A 15348-nucleotide genomic window follows, 5' to 3' on the forward strand; every position below is an offset into this window, starting at 1 on the left:
TTTCTTTACTTGGATAAACCAAGTACAGTATTTCATTGACGATTATTGTGAAACACTCCTCCCTCAGTGGCAACTTTCTCTCATATACTCAGGAACACTGATGATATTTTCCTGATTTGCTTTATATTTTGATTTTGGTTCTACACAGAGTAAGGATACTGTAACTACTGACACACCCCTGAGAGAGACACAGTTGTGTGTGTTATATATCACACCCTCATTACAGAAAAAAAGGTGGCAAGAAAAGACATGAAGAAAGGAAAGGCTTAACTCCTCAGAGCACTGAGATACCCAAGCATGGAAATCAGGGAGCAGAAAAGACCAACCATTGAGGCAGGTGAATGGATAGGATAGGATGGGAACACAGGATTTAATGTTGATTATAAAGGAAATCCTCACAGCAAACTAAACTCCATTTACATTAGCATTTAGGATCACTCAAGCAGAAGGCTGTACAACTTGAACAAAGATTTTAAATTAGATTTCGATGCAGACACTGAATTACTTTGTCCAAATAACTCATTTATTATGATCAAAGATATACTGTAAAGTAAAACTGTCCTAACCCAGAGGGGAGAGCTCTGGAAAGGAGGGATGCTTCTAATCCCAGTGTAAAACACGGTCAGTCAACTGTGATTGTCCTGATTCATTCTCCTAGAAAGACTATGGAGTGATGAATAGGAAGGGATTAGGAAGTCATACTGTAAATACTAAACATGAAAGTGTGTGTGTGTGTGTGTGTGTATTCTTCAGTAGTTAGCTATCCCTGCTCTTAGAGAATTCACAACACAATAGGCAAAATATCAAAATCTAAAAATTCTTTAGTAGTCCATGCTCAAAAAAAATAATTTAAGAACCTAATATATTAACTTAGTACCACCATTTGGTTATATTCTTTCCCACTTTATACTACAGGTTGCTTTAGGCAAATCAGCACTGCAATGTCTGTAGAATATAATGGTTGGAAGGGACAGAGAACGGTCCTCTTTATCCAGAAGTTCTGTGTTTAAAGCCATTCTCTGCCATCTTTGCTGGAAGATATGTAAACCCTTCATCACGCAGAGGAGCATCCCAAAAATCAAATGTATACTATTCTGGGACAAAGGGACCTTAATTTCTTCTGGTGACACTACTCCATACTGAACAGCTTTCTTATCCCTTGGATAAGTGAAATCACGGACTTGAAAGCCATTCATATGCTTGTGCCTTTGGACAGTCCCAATGACTGCATAAATATTATGCAGAGACCCAGCCTAGAAGTCTGTCTAGCCTAGTGGATTCAAAATTCACTCTCGAATCCAGGAAACTATTGATTTAAGCAGAAAAATCACTCCTTCCTTGTTCTGGTGAAGATCCCCGAGTTGGCTAACGCAGTCACTAATGTCTGTTCCAGACACAGCTCAGACAAAACCCCCAGGGGCAGAAAACGCCTGGTGACCAAAGGGCTGGAAACTGTGAAGTCTTAGAACCCAGAGAGCAATGAAAAGCCTTGTGAGGAAGACTGATGTAAGCAACCCCAAAAATGGCACACGCTCTTGCTTTTCCTGCCTCTTCAATCATAGGGAAGTTTGTATTTGTCTTGCACGACAGTGAATGCACCAACAAAGCTCATTAGCTTTATCTTGCCAGGAAAACTACACGTTTAATTTATAATGAAGGCAAGAGGCCCCACAGTTGGCTGTTTTCCCAGATCCCTTCAAGAAACCAGAATTTGTCAGTCCCCCTACCTATGAGTAATGTTCCATCTTGCCAATCAGGAGGTTATCTCAAGGCACAAGGAGGACATAGTATTAAGATGACTGCTCCTCTTTGAGGGATACTAAAAAAAGAAGGTTCCTTCCGTACATGACAGATCTGCTGGGTTGTGGTTTCAGTTTTCTGGAATGCTGGAGTACAGATAATACCAGAAACACCAGTGGAGTTTTCTGGTAACTTTGCTATTGCTATCAGTCTTCTGTGACACTATTACAGCAGTGTGCATCAGTTTAAAACCCCACATTTTCGGGCTACAAAAGCTGAGCTACAGAACTAGCATCATTAACCTCACAGTCCTGTTTTCCTTCTTTGTTTGAGCCTACTGATCTACAAGGACAAGTAGATATCCATTACTTGAGAAAAGAAACAATCAAGCACTTCAGTTACTAAAGTCAACAGGCAAGATTCTTTAATAACATCAATATAAATGGAGAGAATGTTCCTTACATTAGTAGATCACAAAATAATAAACCGACTTGCTATCATTCACACACATCAGAGCAACTTTTGACTTTTTCAAAGAATATTACCATACATCTGGGAATACAGGTACATATGTTACATATAATCCAGATGTTTTTATTTTTATTGTGGTATCACAAAATGCTCCAAGTAAAAAAGGGATAATATAAAAATAAAGTAGCACATTCTCCACTTACAAATTTTGAATTATAACAAAGGCAGGCATAAACACTTATTTTGAATTCAGTAGGTTCCTCTGCCACAACTGCTGCAGTAGCAGTCATAACTGTGCACTAAAATTTACTGCAATAGCATAAAATTTGTTATATGTAAAACCAATTTTTCAAATTTAACTTATGCCTCCTCCACTAGTTTAGGTGGCCCACATAATTTTCTAAACAATCTTTCAGTGCATGTTCAGCATCTATCAGTAAATTCACTCACAGATTCCACTGCTCTGAAATGTAATAAAAAGCTGTTCTTATGCAACCCTACTCAAAAGCTGACTGGACACGGTCCTAGGCAACTGAGTCTGTATAGCCCTGCTTGAGCAGGCAGGTTGACAAGATGACCTCTAGAGGTCTTTTCCAACCTCAAATCATTCTATGATTCTGTGAAGACTATTTGCCATAAAACCATACATGCACTGAAAAAAGAACTCAGGAAAAGAAAGTCTCAGGCTTCCTCTGTTGATGTTCAATGCAGAAATATCTTACAGCATTCTTCAGCAGTACAAGTCTGTGCTTGGGACTACTGTACTAAGCCTCTGACTTCTGGTTTAATGACAAAACACAATTAAAACTCCTCATAATAGTGTCAAGAGTGCTCAGAGGGTGATTTGTTGTTTTCAATAACTAAGCATGAAGTATTCAACAAAAAAAAGGGAATTTCACCAATTAATACAAGTGATCATGTACTGCATTAGAACCTAAATATGATACCTGTTGCTCTAGGCTATGAACTCACTGGTGAGGGCCGCATCAGTGCCCGACTTAACACTGTGAAATCCATGTTCCTTTGGAAAGTAAAAGCCCTTACAATGAGAATGCTGGAGTACACTTCAAGCTACAAGTTATCTGCCATGACTGATCTGGATTAGGCAAGAAGATCGAAAGTATATTCCTCTTGTCAGTCCTTGGGAGAACACACTGTCACCTCTACCAGCACCCATAAACTGTGTACTGTCTGCCATTGAAAATACTGTTTCAAGCTAAGTCTGTGGACATTTTAGGATTCCAGAGAAGTGTATGTTATTATATGGCTCAGAAAGAATCAAAGATATCAAATCTCACAAGCTAAAGCCTCCCCGCAGATGGAAGGGACCTTGCTGACACTGAACCCAAAGTTGCTGTAACAAACTCCAAGATCTGTATGGTTATAAGCCACCCTCAAAACTAAACTAGCAAAGAGCTGAAAAGTGGCATGAAGAAACTGGGTTATTCCCCTGCTCTAATATTATTAGCTGTACATTCATAGAAGTAAAAAAAAAAAGACACACCATGTCACCTGAGCTGGACTGCAATTATTCTAAAAGGTCTCAATGGATTCTCAGAGAACTGAAAAGTCAAAATTGAGGGGTAAAGGACCTTACTTTTGAAGTGGCCATGGCTCACTGTAAAGTGAAAATAAATTCTGTGTTGTGTCCTCATTTTCCATGTGGAAATTAAACAACTAATCTCCTACCTGAATGGCAGAAATTAAAAAAATCTCACAGGATAATTATGTTGGATTTGAACTCGTATAATAAAGCCTCTCCAGTCTTCTTTGGCACTTTCATTGCTACCACAAGATTTTAGCTAGTAGTATTTTGATAGAGATGAGGGTTTAAAAGGCAATCTAATTTTTCCTATTATTCCTCTAACTGAAGATAATCATCATGGCTAGGCTTCGCAAACGAAGATTTGGGAAAGGCTCTATCCACATTTGTTACAAGCACGCTGGTGGCTAAGTATACTGGTGAAAACAGAAGTGACTGTAGCATCTTGGAGTGACAGGGTAACAAATTAAAACAGCTTCTCAAAATTTCTAAAAGCCACGAGTTTCAATTTTGTTATGTTCAGTGGTTGTCAGCAAGCCTGTAACAGAAAGGCCTGAATGAAAGAAAAAGCAGCAGCAGCAGAGGTCTGATATCCCTTCAGGGACACAGAGATACAAGTATATCATGACCCTACAGGACACATCTTTGAGGTCATGTCTGTCAGATTTAATAAAGAAGCTGGCACAGGCCTGTGGGGATGTTTGGTCTTTTTTGTGGTGTTTGAAGTCTCAGAACGGAGTTTGGAACCAGCTCAGTGGCACGCCTTGAGACCTGGAGAGAAAGGAGCGGAAGCATGGCTTTTTCTGACAGAGAGAGATACTTACAGGAATACTCTTGTATTTGCACTGATAAGCCCCAGAGTTCCTGAAGAAAAGTACCGATTTAATCAGCTCTACCTGAGCAGAAAGTCCAGCATATCTTCCTTCTACCTCCCTGCAGAAGCTCTGATGAGCAGACTATTATGATCCTCTGTAGTGCTCCTCCTTAAATGTTCATGATTGAAGCACCTAACAGCAGAGCATAAGCTTTCCCACAGGTATGTTACAGAGAAAAAGAATCATCCAGTCTGAAACAGGAGGCCACATGCATACCCACAGACCACCTTTGTTGGGACAGTCTGGCTTTGTTCTTTGCTGTATAGTTTGCCCAACCAGAGACTTGGACACACTTTGCAGGTCTGAATGAGCCACTGCCTACAGTGTGTGCACTACAGGACTTTAAAGCACTAAATGTCAACATAGAGAGTCTCAAAGGGATATCTCACAGTCCATCCTGCATTTCATTAATTCTTAGAAAACCATATATTCTTTCATCTGATAGTCAAGTTCAAGGTCACACCCGGGAGGATGAAACTATCATAAACTGAATTACATGTTTGAAAATGCATTTCCTTGTCTTCAAGCTTGGAGCAGAAGAGCTGCCACAGGAGGTAAATTTACTTCACAGATGAGGAAATAGGGAATAGAAAGAAAACAATCTCTAACGTACAAACACCAAACTTCAGAAGTTATGAATACTAAACCAACACTGCTATTGTAGCAACTATGATCACTATTAAATTCAAAGAACTGAGTTATAAATTTTATTTGTAGCCCCTCTCTCCTGCCACACAGTACTTCTTATCAATAAGCATCAGATATTTATTTTGATTTCTAAGCTTTTTGAAAAGCAGAGGACATTTATTTCCTGTGGAGAAACGCAATGTTTCTTATCCAAAAGTACAGGAGCATTTGGAATCTTCCCAAATTCTAGCTAAACAAGTCAGCACAGCCACCAAAGAAAAAATAAATCTGTGTTCTTCCTTTATCGCAGGTCAATTATCACATAGCACATGGGGAGCTGCCAAAAACACTGCTATGTTCAGAAACTAAAACTTGCATTTTATTTGCCTGCAGCTGCATTGCACAAAGAAGGGAGTGTTAACCCCCCTCCCCAAGACAAAACATGACCTATCCCAAAAGCACAGGGTGATTGATTCACTGCTTGCTTTTTTTTTTTTCTTTCAGGGTACTGTTACTTATCTTGTGTCCCAAATGCTATTTCTATAAAATGCTTTGATTGCAATGTATTGATTTTTTTTCCTCATTACTCTTCATCCTTGTCTACCAGCACAGATAGACAGATGTGGCAAAGAGAGTAAAAAAGCACCATTTAAGGTTTTTCAGGTTCAGATTTCAAATTTGCCCAGCATGGTCCCTGTTTTATTATCAGAGACACTCTCCCCTTGCCTTGAGTTCTAACAACTTAAAATGAGATTTTATGCAAGATTTATTTTCAATGAAATGAGAAAAAAAATTAATCCTGAAGCTCCGTGAAACTAAGTTTTTGCATTAAATTTTCAGACATAAAGCCAAAGTCTCCAAATTTCTAGCATTTGCCCTACTTCTATTGTATAAAATAAAGGTGCTATCAAGCAGCATCACTGTATGAGCTTAGAGCTGGAAAGATTCCAGAATTTAAAATGGGAAGCATGTGGTTTCCTCAGCAACCTGGAAAATGTATTTTGGTGCCTACTGGGTATCAGTAATGATGCCAATTGTAATGTTAATTTTTCAGATCTTTGTTGTTCATAATCTTCTTCTGTGTCTTTTAACTGTTCTCTAATCAGCCAGTAAACTGTCATGATTTTCTTCATCTTGATTTTTGAATGACCTAAAAGTATACTTTCTAGTTCACCACCTTTAATCAATACAATGAAAATAATGGTTCATAAAACAAACCACGCAGTGGCCTCTGTCAATGAATCCAAACAGAGACCCAACAGTAAAGGGTGCATTTTAAAACATTTGTGTTTCAACAACAGGAATTGTAGCAACTTAGGATAGCACTTGGGATAGTTTTGGGCACCACACCAAAAAATTCCTTGTCAGTATCATCAGAATAGGTGATTACATATCTAAAAGAGTCACAGAAAATAAAAAAATATATGAGGTCCAAATACCCAATTGACTATGGCTACATCACTAGTACAGCCAACCTCTCTAAATTTCAAAAGAAGTAAACAGCTTCTAAATGGGTAAGTTTTGCAAGCTAATGATTTTTTAATAAATTATTTTCTTTTCAAATCTTTACCATTTTAGCTTTTGCTAGAAATTTTCTTTTTACTGAGCATTAAAAAAATATTAGTGTGCAAAATTTAGTTGACTAGAATCGAACTTCAAAAATATCCTCCAATCTGAGTACCTGTTGAGGGAAGAGTATGTGGTAAAAAATGATTGAATAGTATCTACTAATCCAATTCTTAATTTTTATAAATTCCTTCAACATGCCAACACCTGTCCCCTGTTCCTTCTCATAACTGCTGATTCCGAATATCCATAGAGAAATATTACTTAACACTATAAAAAAAAGGCGTTTTTTGTACCACAAGCCTTCCATAGTCCTTCACTGTATTCAGTTAAAATGCCTGAGTACCATTTAAATCATGTGGATTAACTTAAAACAAACATTTACTATCAGATAACTAAGACAGTAAAAAAAACCTCAAATAAACTATTATGATGTCTGTGACCTCTGAAGATACTTTAAACTGTACCTTCAGTTCTTCAACTGGAATATACAGGTTAAAACCTGATCTGTCTGAACATACCAGTTTATAATCAGAGGGAGGAAAAAAAACTATCATGCATGGAGGTAAAAGTTTAAAGACTGCATATTTTTTTAATGACAATAAAATTCTGAACTGTCCCAGAAGGTCTGAAAGACAGCACTTGGATAAAGCAGAAAACAAGCTGTGCACTTTAATAAGAAAATGCACTCTAGAAATGCAAAGAAAGAAAAAGTAAATCACTGTTTACAAGCATTAAGAGAAAAAAATTTACATGAGAGGAACTAGAGGCTTCTAAAGTTGCAGACAAGGGGCAGAATTAGCTATTTGTGAAGTCAAAAAATGGCAGGCATATATACCAGATAAAAATGAGACTTCATCATTTTTCCCTAGCACGTGAAACATTTTATGCAAGTTCTCATAACTTCCACAGTAATATGTATCAAAAAATCAGATCAGTCCTTCCTTAGGTGTTGTCTCAAGCTCTGCTTTTCTGTGGAAAAATGCTAAAGAGAACAAGAAAAATGCAAAGCCCTGTTTATTTAAGTAAAAAGAAATTCCATATTGCACCATGAACCTCCAGAATTGTCAGCTGGATTCTTCACTAGGTTTGTTAGTCATAGAAACTGAAAAATTAATCTTTGAATTTACAACCCTCACAATTTAACTGTTCATGTCAAAGGAAATGCTTCCAGCAACTTGGAGGCTAAAGCTCATTCAAATCTCTGCGATTCTAGTTAGCAGCAGGAAATACATATTTTTTTACAGACAGGTTTTATGGTTTTTATATGGAACAGGTTGCCCAGAGAAGCTGTGGATGTCCCATCCCTGGAAGCGTTCAATGCCAAGTTGGGTGGGGCTTTGAGCAACCTCGTCAAGTGGAAGGTTCCCCACCCGCAGCAGCAGGATTGGAACTAGATGATCTTTAAGGTCCCTTCTAACGCAAAGCATTCTATGATGGTTTGATTCTATGGTTTTGAGTGAGGGTTTTTTTGTTTAAGAAGCACAGAGAAAGATTTAGAGAACACCACAAATTGCAATTTATTATGGCAGTGTTATCCTCAGCTGAGCTGTCTAGAAGACCAAGACCTGAAAGCCTTTACATCTAGAAGCCTGGGTCCTTACTTTCCAGTCTGAAGAGACCAGGTACTTATACCTGGAAGCAGCAACAAACAAACCTCAAAAAACAGGCCAGATGCAAGAAGATACAAGATGAAACTGTCTTAATATGCATTACAGTGGTCTCGAAAAAACTAGTATTAAAAAAAGGGTAAAAAGAGAATCTTTAGCACTGCCTATAAATGATCTAATGAAAGGTCATTCTCAAGTGTCAAATAAAGCGAGTAAGAAAACGTGTGAAAAAACAGTGTAAGAGTAAATGGAAGTAAAACACCCTCACTGACATTTAACATTTACGCAAATGTCAGATTCCTCACTTCCTGGTTAAACATTCAGCTGGGATCTCAATCTATGGTTGGCGTGTGCATGGCCAATTTTGAAAACAAAGAGAAAGTACAGCACAAAAATCAGAAATCTGTAAGTGTTTCTAAAAAGACGAACAGTCAAAAAAATGAGCCCATGAAGACTGGGAATTAGAGCTCTGCTCTAGAATTATTAATGACTTATTTATGGCTTAAGTCCATGCCTGGACTTTCATTCCCACACGACGTTTGCTGTAACAGACCTGAACATGACCTAAACCCTCATGATTCATGGTTATGTACAAGAAGAAAAGGCATTGGCCAGGAGTTAGAAATTAATCAATATTCTGAACTATTAATATCATGAGAATTCCACAGAATTGTTTAAAGGTCTAGGGAAAAAAATAAACCAAAAAACACTCATATTTACAGCCTAATACATTTAATAAAAGCTCTAAAAGCAGCTTCTCTAAAGATAGAGAGAAAAAAATATTCTTTAAAATTTATCGTGATACATGCATTTCTCTCTTTTTACCACACGTGGCAGAAAATTGGGATATATTGTGTGCAATTTGCCAACAATCATCTATAACGATGTTCACTGCCCCAGGACTCAATGCCCTTTGGGAAACCTCTCTAATTGCTCTGACAGGGTCTACTTCTCCTTACCCAGACCTCCCCCATTTCACTGATAAGGTCTCCATTTTCTTATCCAGAAAGATATGAAGGATAGTCTGAACCCTGATTATCCTATTCTAGCAGTTCCCATGAAATATTAAGTATGATAAAACAACATTTCTAATGAAAGTTATACAAAGTTCTTCCTGAACTTTCCTCAGTAAGTTACAGAGAAATCATCCTAACTGCTTCTACTGATACATCATCTCCTCACTCATTTAGTCACATACTGAAGTTATAGTCAGCCAGTGCTCTGTGCTTCAAACCAGTGTAGCTTTGGTAAGGTGGTGGGTGTGAAAAGATTGATTTTTCAGATGATGTGCCCTCACACAGATACATCAGTCATTGTTAATAAATAGCCCAGTGGAAGCAGAAGTAGCACACACAACCACTGAAAGGCAACAGCCTCTGCTTTGAATTCTTTCTATTTTTTTATCAAAATTTCAAACTGAAATTCATCATTCACCAGATTCCCATTACACGAATGGACTCAATATCCAAAATGTAAATTCTAGCACAGACTTTTTGACAGACTTGGAAATCGAGATGCATCAGAGGTGTGTATCTGACGGAGACCTCTACATTCTTACCTTCTTCTGAAGAACATTAACTTTGCGTTCCTTCACCTCTAACATGTCCTTGAGGTCATGGATCTCTCCTGCTTGAGTCCCCTTCTCCTCTGCCATCTCCTGAATCTGCTTTGTCTTCTTATTTAGCATAGTCTCCTTCTCTTCCAGACGCAATCGTAATGCATCCACCTAGATTTGGAAATGCAGAAACAGGGTTTGTTTAGCACTGAAGGAGAGAATTTTAGAAAAGTAAAACCACACTTCCACAGGGGAAGTATTACAAACAGATTCAGAAATCTAACACCCCTTTAAGGATTCAACATATATAAGATTGTGATAAAACAGTTATCACAAGTGGCAGGAGACCAAACAGTAAAAATAAACAACTGTTTTATTTCCAAACTATACGAGACTAACGCTCCTGCTTGGAAAATCTCAAATTGTACTTCTCACATACCTCACCCTTGTAACATACAAGCCTGGAATTTTTTTTCCTCAAAGTAGAAGCCAACACAATGTGTTGTTGAGAAGTTCTCTCATACGTAGGGAAACTGAGCCCTTTATCTGAAACATCACTAATACTCAGAGATTTAAATACTGACTCTTAGTAACAGTCACTTTATATTCTAGGTTTTATCAGAATACTAGTTGAGCCTGGAGGTAACGAAAGCAGAGTTCTTTGCAGCAACTACAGATCAAAACATGGGAAGAGGTTACCTTAGGATGGCTAAGAATATTTTGGCTTAAAAAGCAACATAATAGTTTATATGCAACATGCCTTTTCCACACGATGCAGTCTTATATTAGAGATAAAATGGAACAAATGACACAGTACAGGATATTGTGGGTGCAATTTGGACACGTAAACACATTTAGAGCTTCCACGGCCTCAGTAAATTTAGGAACACACTGGGAAATCTACAGTATCCTCAAACTTCAAAACTGCATATTCAACAGCTTTTGCTTTTCCTTCTTCATTTCTCTTACACAAACGTAACACCTCACAAGACAAAGCAAATGGGAGAAGGAATCAGAGCTATCTGAATATAAATTTGATGAGAAGAATAAGGTCACCACAGAGCACAGACTAATCTCAAAGACCATTGTGGAATACGAAATCCAACACCACCAACCTGCTCAAGACACCAAAAGAAACCCACTGACCCCTATCCACTCAACATTCAGACAGAGCTCAAATCTGCCAGCTTGGCTGCTAATCTTATTTGACAGTATCAGATTTTTCCTGTTAGCTGAATCCATTACAGGACATCAGTCACACAGAGTAAACACGGTGATCAATGAATTTCTTGGTCCTTCTGCACAGCATGGACTAGCAGAGACACAAAGTGAAAAGATGACTTTGACAACTCCAGCTAAGGAAAGAATTTAGGAAGTCACTATGCCTATGGTATTTTGAGCAACATTTAGTTTCAATGTGTTATTCTAATTCCATTTTATTTTGATTTGTTAAAGGAAAAGTTACCTCTAAGGCTCTGCATTTACAGTATGTTACACACCCACAGAATCCTTTGCTGTTTTGTCTGACTCCTTTCACACAGAGAAATAAGCACTTGCCAACAGGGAAAAGGACTGCCCTGCTCTCCCCATCAGCGCTGCAATCTCGCTGCCACCTCTACATCTGGAGCCTTCTCACTTACACATACATTATTAAAATCCCATTTCTGACCTTTCACCCAGCAAGTGGGGCAGGGAGTATAATCTGCAGGGATATTAGACTACCAGGTATACCCAAATATGATTTATGGGACAGCTAGTGTTTGCAATGAAAAGTTTAGCAGGTGGATCAGGCTTTGTCTTCTTTCTAAAAACACGCAATTTTATAGATTGATTACGTTATGTTCTTCTCTGGACATCTCTGATATTAAAACTAAGAGTCACTTTTACTAATTCTTGAAGGGAAACTGAAAATCTCCCTCAAAAGAAAATCCACATACTCTCTACAGTTGTGTTGCAAAATATTTGAGACAGTCCAGATGCCTACAGTACAGTATAAAGTGAAAAGAGAACATCTGCAAATAGAAATTTATCCACAGAATGCTTTCCATTTTCTGATTGATTATTCTCTTTGAACTCTATATTAGCTTATGGTTTGGGGTAAATTACATTCCTGGTTTTATTTGTGTGAGGTCCTTGCCTAGGAAACCATAGAAAACACTTTCACGAGTATTTTCAAAGGCTGGCAGGACACACAATGATCACCTTAGCACCATTCCTGGCAGAACGCTGCACTTGTTTATTCATGTCAGCTCAGTTTATGTATGGCATCCTCCCACAGTGACAAGAATTGAGGTCTGTGGGAGTCAGGTGATGCCAACTTCAACAGAGCCAGCTTAAGATCTTCTCTGTACATGGAAACGACCAGGCAAACAGCTACTGAGGTGTGACGCCCCTTGTCCTGACTTCTGTGTCTTGGATGGTGTTGTCTTAACCCTGGGTTAACCTAACTGCTTCCACAGTAATAGACTCTCATGTCTTTAATTATGCATGGCAAGAAAATCTTACAGTACAGCTCAGGCAACTGCTAGTCCTTCATGTAACAATGGGCTTGTTAATTTGACCTGCACACATCATCCAATTGCCATGAAACTTTAGCAAAATAAGCACACTGGTTGCCACCTTAACACGACAGCCTTCCTAGGCACAGGTGCTTCTCTTCAGCTGTGTACCACACACTAGACTTGAATTTCTTCACTGTAAGAACAATATAAGAAAAGCTGTGTTGGGAACCATTGATCTGTCTTCACAGGATTTTCTAGCAGCAACAAATAATACTCTCTGACTCCGTTCTTAATACGTATAGCCACACATTACACATGTAGAAGTCCAAACTTCTGAGAAAATCTAGTACATTAGTAGCTTTAATGACTACCAGAACACAATAAATAATATTTACTATAAATTTAATCTTAAACCTTTTTTAGAATCTTGATTGTGTAGTTAGAGTCTTAGCTTTCAGAATATTCCCAAACTATAGGGAAATCACTTAAATTTTCAGAAGTCCACAGTGAGTTTCAGAACTGAGTCAGGAGTTTGAGTCAACAGGACTTAGGTTGCACTTTTTTTTTTTCCCTGGATTTTAACATCATCCCCACTGTACAGTAGCAATCAGGTTATGACGCTGCTGATTCTCACCTGGGGAAAAAATCCCAGTGTGTTGTCTTTTCCTGCGTGATTCCTTCTCATCTACCTGTCACCTTTCAAACCATGGCTGAACTATCAGTTTAGACAGTGAACTAAACCATACTTAATTCGGAGGTTTCAATCTCCCCTACGCTCTATCCAAGCCCAAATTTCTCTGTAACAGCAAAATTCAAAACTCTAATTCTCTGTTGGTATGACTACAGGCAGTAAAGGCAGAAAAATGAACAGATGGAATACCAATCTTGAAATGTGCATTTAGAGCTTGCAAAGGTTTCTAACAGAAGCCAGCCACTTTTTAGAGCAGAGGTTAAGTAATTCTATGTCAGCACTCAGAATTCAAAGATAATTGAGAAATGTACAGAGACATGAAATTATATTTGGTATGTGTGTGAGAGTTGCTTTTCACCTACAGTAGCTATTCTTATGTGAATTCTCCAAGTACGAGTATATTTTAATAAGGATCACTTTTGTGACATTTCATTACTAACTTGCAAACATATCATGTAAATACAAAAAAAAAGAGTTAAGCCTTTTTACTGATAGCATAGTCTGTAATTAAGATTTTAAAGCTATGTTTATTGACTGATTTTGAATGCAGTGGTAGTTCACAGGACTTAATTTAATTCTCTATTTTTGACATTGATCTTTCTTATTAATTACGTTAAAGTTGACTCTTTCCCTCCTTACCCAGACTGCAGCAATACCAAGTATGGTCTGTAGAAGTGAGTGAATTCTTTATGAACACACAGCTCCAGTTACACCTGGACAACTTAGCAGGATTACATGACCATGTCACGGGGCAGAGGAGCACACACCTGGCTTTGTGCAGAGCTTGTTTGGTTCTTGCTGGGGTTATAAACTCAATGCAGGACAGATATACTGATTCTAGGGCCTGCTCAGGTCAGAAATCAGTTCAAATGCTCTTCCACAACCTTTGGCACAAGATATTAAATACCTAAACACAGCGAACTCAGTTCTGTGAGCTGACCTTCATGTTTGCAGGTGTCAGTACAGGTCTTCATGTAGCTGCTGCTAATAAGTCTTGTTAGAGACACTCAGCTCCCATTTGCACATTCCTCACTAAATGTAATCCACTCCCTAACTGTCTCTGATTTGGGAGACTCTGCTATAGTTTCAAAACACCACTATAAGCCCTAATAAAGAAAGATCCTTAAAAAAAAATTTATGTTCTACTGAGATATTCAGAGCAAATAAAAACTTACAGAGGACTAGATTCATTTTTCTACTGAATATTCATCTGAATTTACCATAGGAACAGACCAATTACAGAACCATGCCAGCTTGGGCAATATACAAAAATAAAGGGGAATGTTCTCACTGGTTAATGTAACCTCCCACTGAAGCCACATACCTTCATACCTTCTGGCACTGACCTAAGCTGAAGGGCTTACTAGGTAAAACAAACTTTATATGGATAAAGCCTTAATTCCGAAATAAATACTGACTTATTTTCTGTTTTGTTTACAAAATGACTGTACAATTTTAGAGCTATTTTTAAAGGTTTCTTCACAAATCAAAAAGTTAACCACAATATCCTCTCCACCCAATAGCCCTCAAGATAAACACCCCACAAACAGCTCACTGTTGTTTGTAGTTCTAGGGTGGCAGGTGGCAAATCCATTTTTGAGATATTATATCAACATTTACCCCCACTTACAAGCAGGTTTCTTTAACAGAAGATTAAATAAAGGTTATGAAGATATTCTCTTTTAAAATGTTTATTTAAATATGACTTGAAAATATCAATCCCCTATGAAGATGCCTGCCAGTATATGTCAGAAACTGCACCTCTCTTCCTCCTCACAACTCTCTCTAGGTGTCTTGAGAGAAGCTAGTTATGCTTTTAACCAGTGCTGTCAACAAGTGAGCCCAAGCAGGATCTCACATTCCTATCCCATTCTCAGCGACAATGCTTGTATGGAAAGGAATCTTTTCCTTTAAAAAGGATGCAATGACAAACATCTCAACACTGTATATTTACAATGTTTCAACCTTATACGTGAGAGAATCACTTGCGAAGACAGATGATGATTTAATGGTTGAGCTTTCTGAGAAGAACACCAAAAGGATGAAAAAGATAAGACTATCTTTCAAAAAATGTAAATATCTTCTTGGTACTACATAAAAATTCTTAGAAACATAACTAATCATTCTAAATACCTACTCTGACACAATGGAATAGCCAGTTTATCAAAC

The 15348-nt window shown here is 37.9% G+C and overlaps 1 protein-coding gene across 13 annotated transcripts in view; it reads right to left on the reverse strand.

The window, feature by feature from the left end:
• Positions 1–15348, reverse strand: part of ERC1 (ELKS/RAB6-interacting/CAST family member 1) — a 288797-nt gene that overhangs the window by 188669 nt on the left and 84780 nt on the right. For all 13 annotated transcript variants that reach the window (XM_039383120.1, XM_039383129.1, XM_039383128.1 and 10 more), the window contains one exon: positions 9991–10158. In XM_039383120.1, the coding sequence (XP_039239054.1) occupies positions 9991–10158 (168 nt within the window). The remainder of the gene's footprint in view (positions 1–9990; positions 10159–15348) is intronic.

Source organism: Pipra filicauda, unplaced genomic scaffold (genome assembly GCF_003945595.2).
Source record: "Pipra filicauda isolate LSUMZ 115617 unplaced genomic scaffold, ASM394559v2 scaffold2_size9829703_pilon, whole genome shotgun sequence".
NCBI lineage: Eukaryota > Metazoa > Chordata > Aves > Passeriformes > Pipridae > Pipra > Pipra filicauda.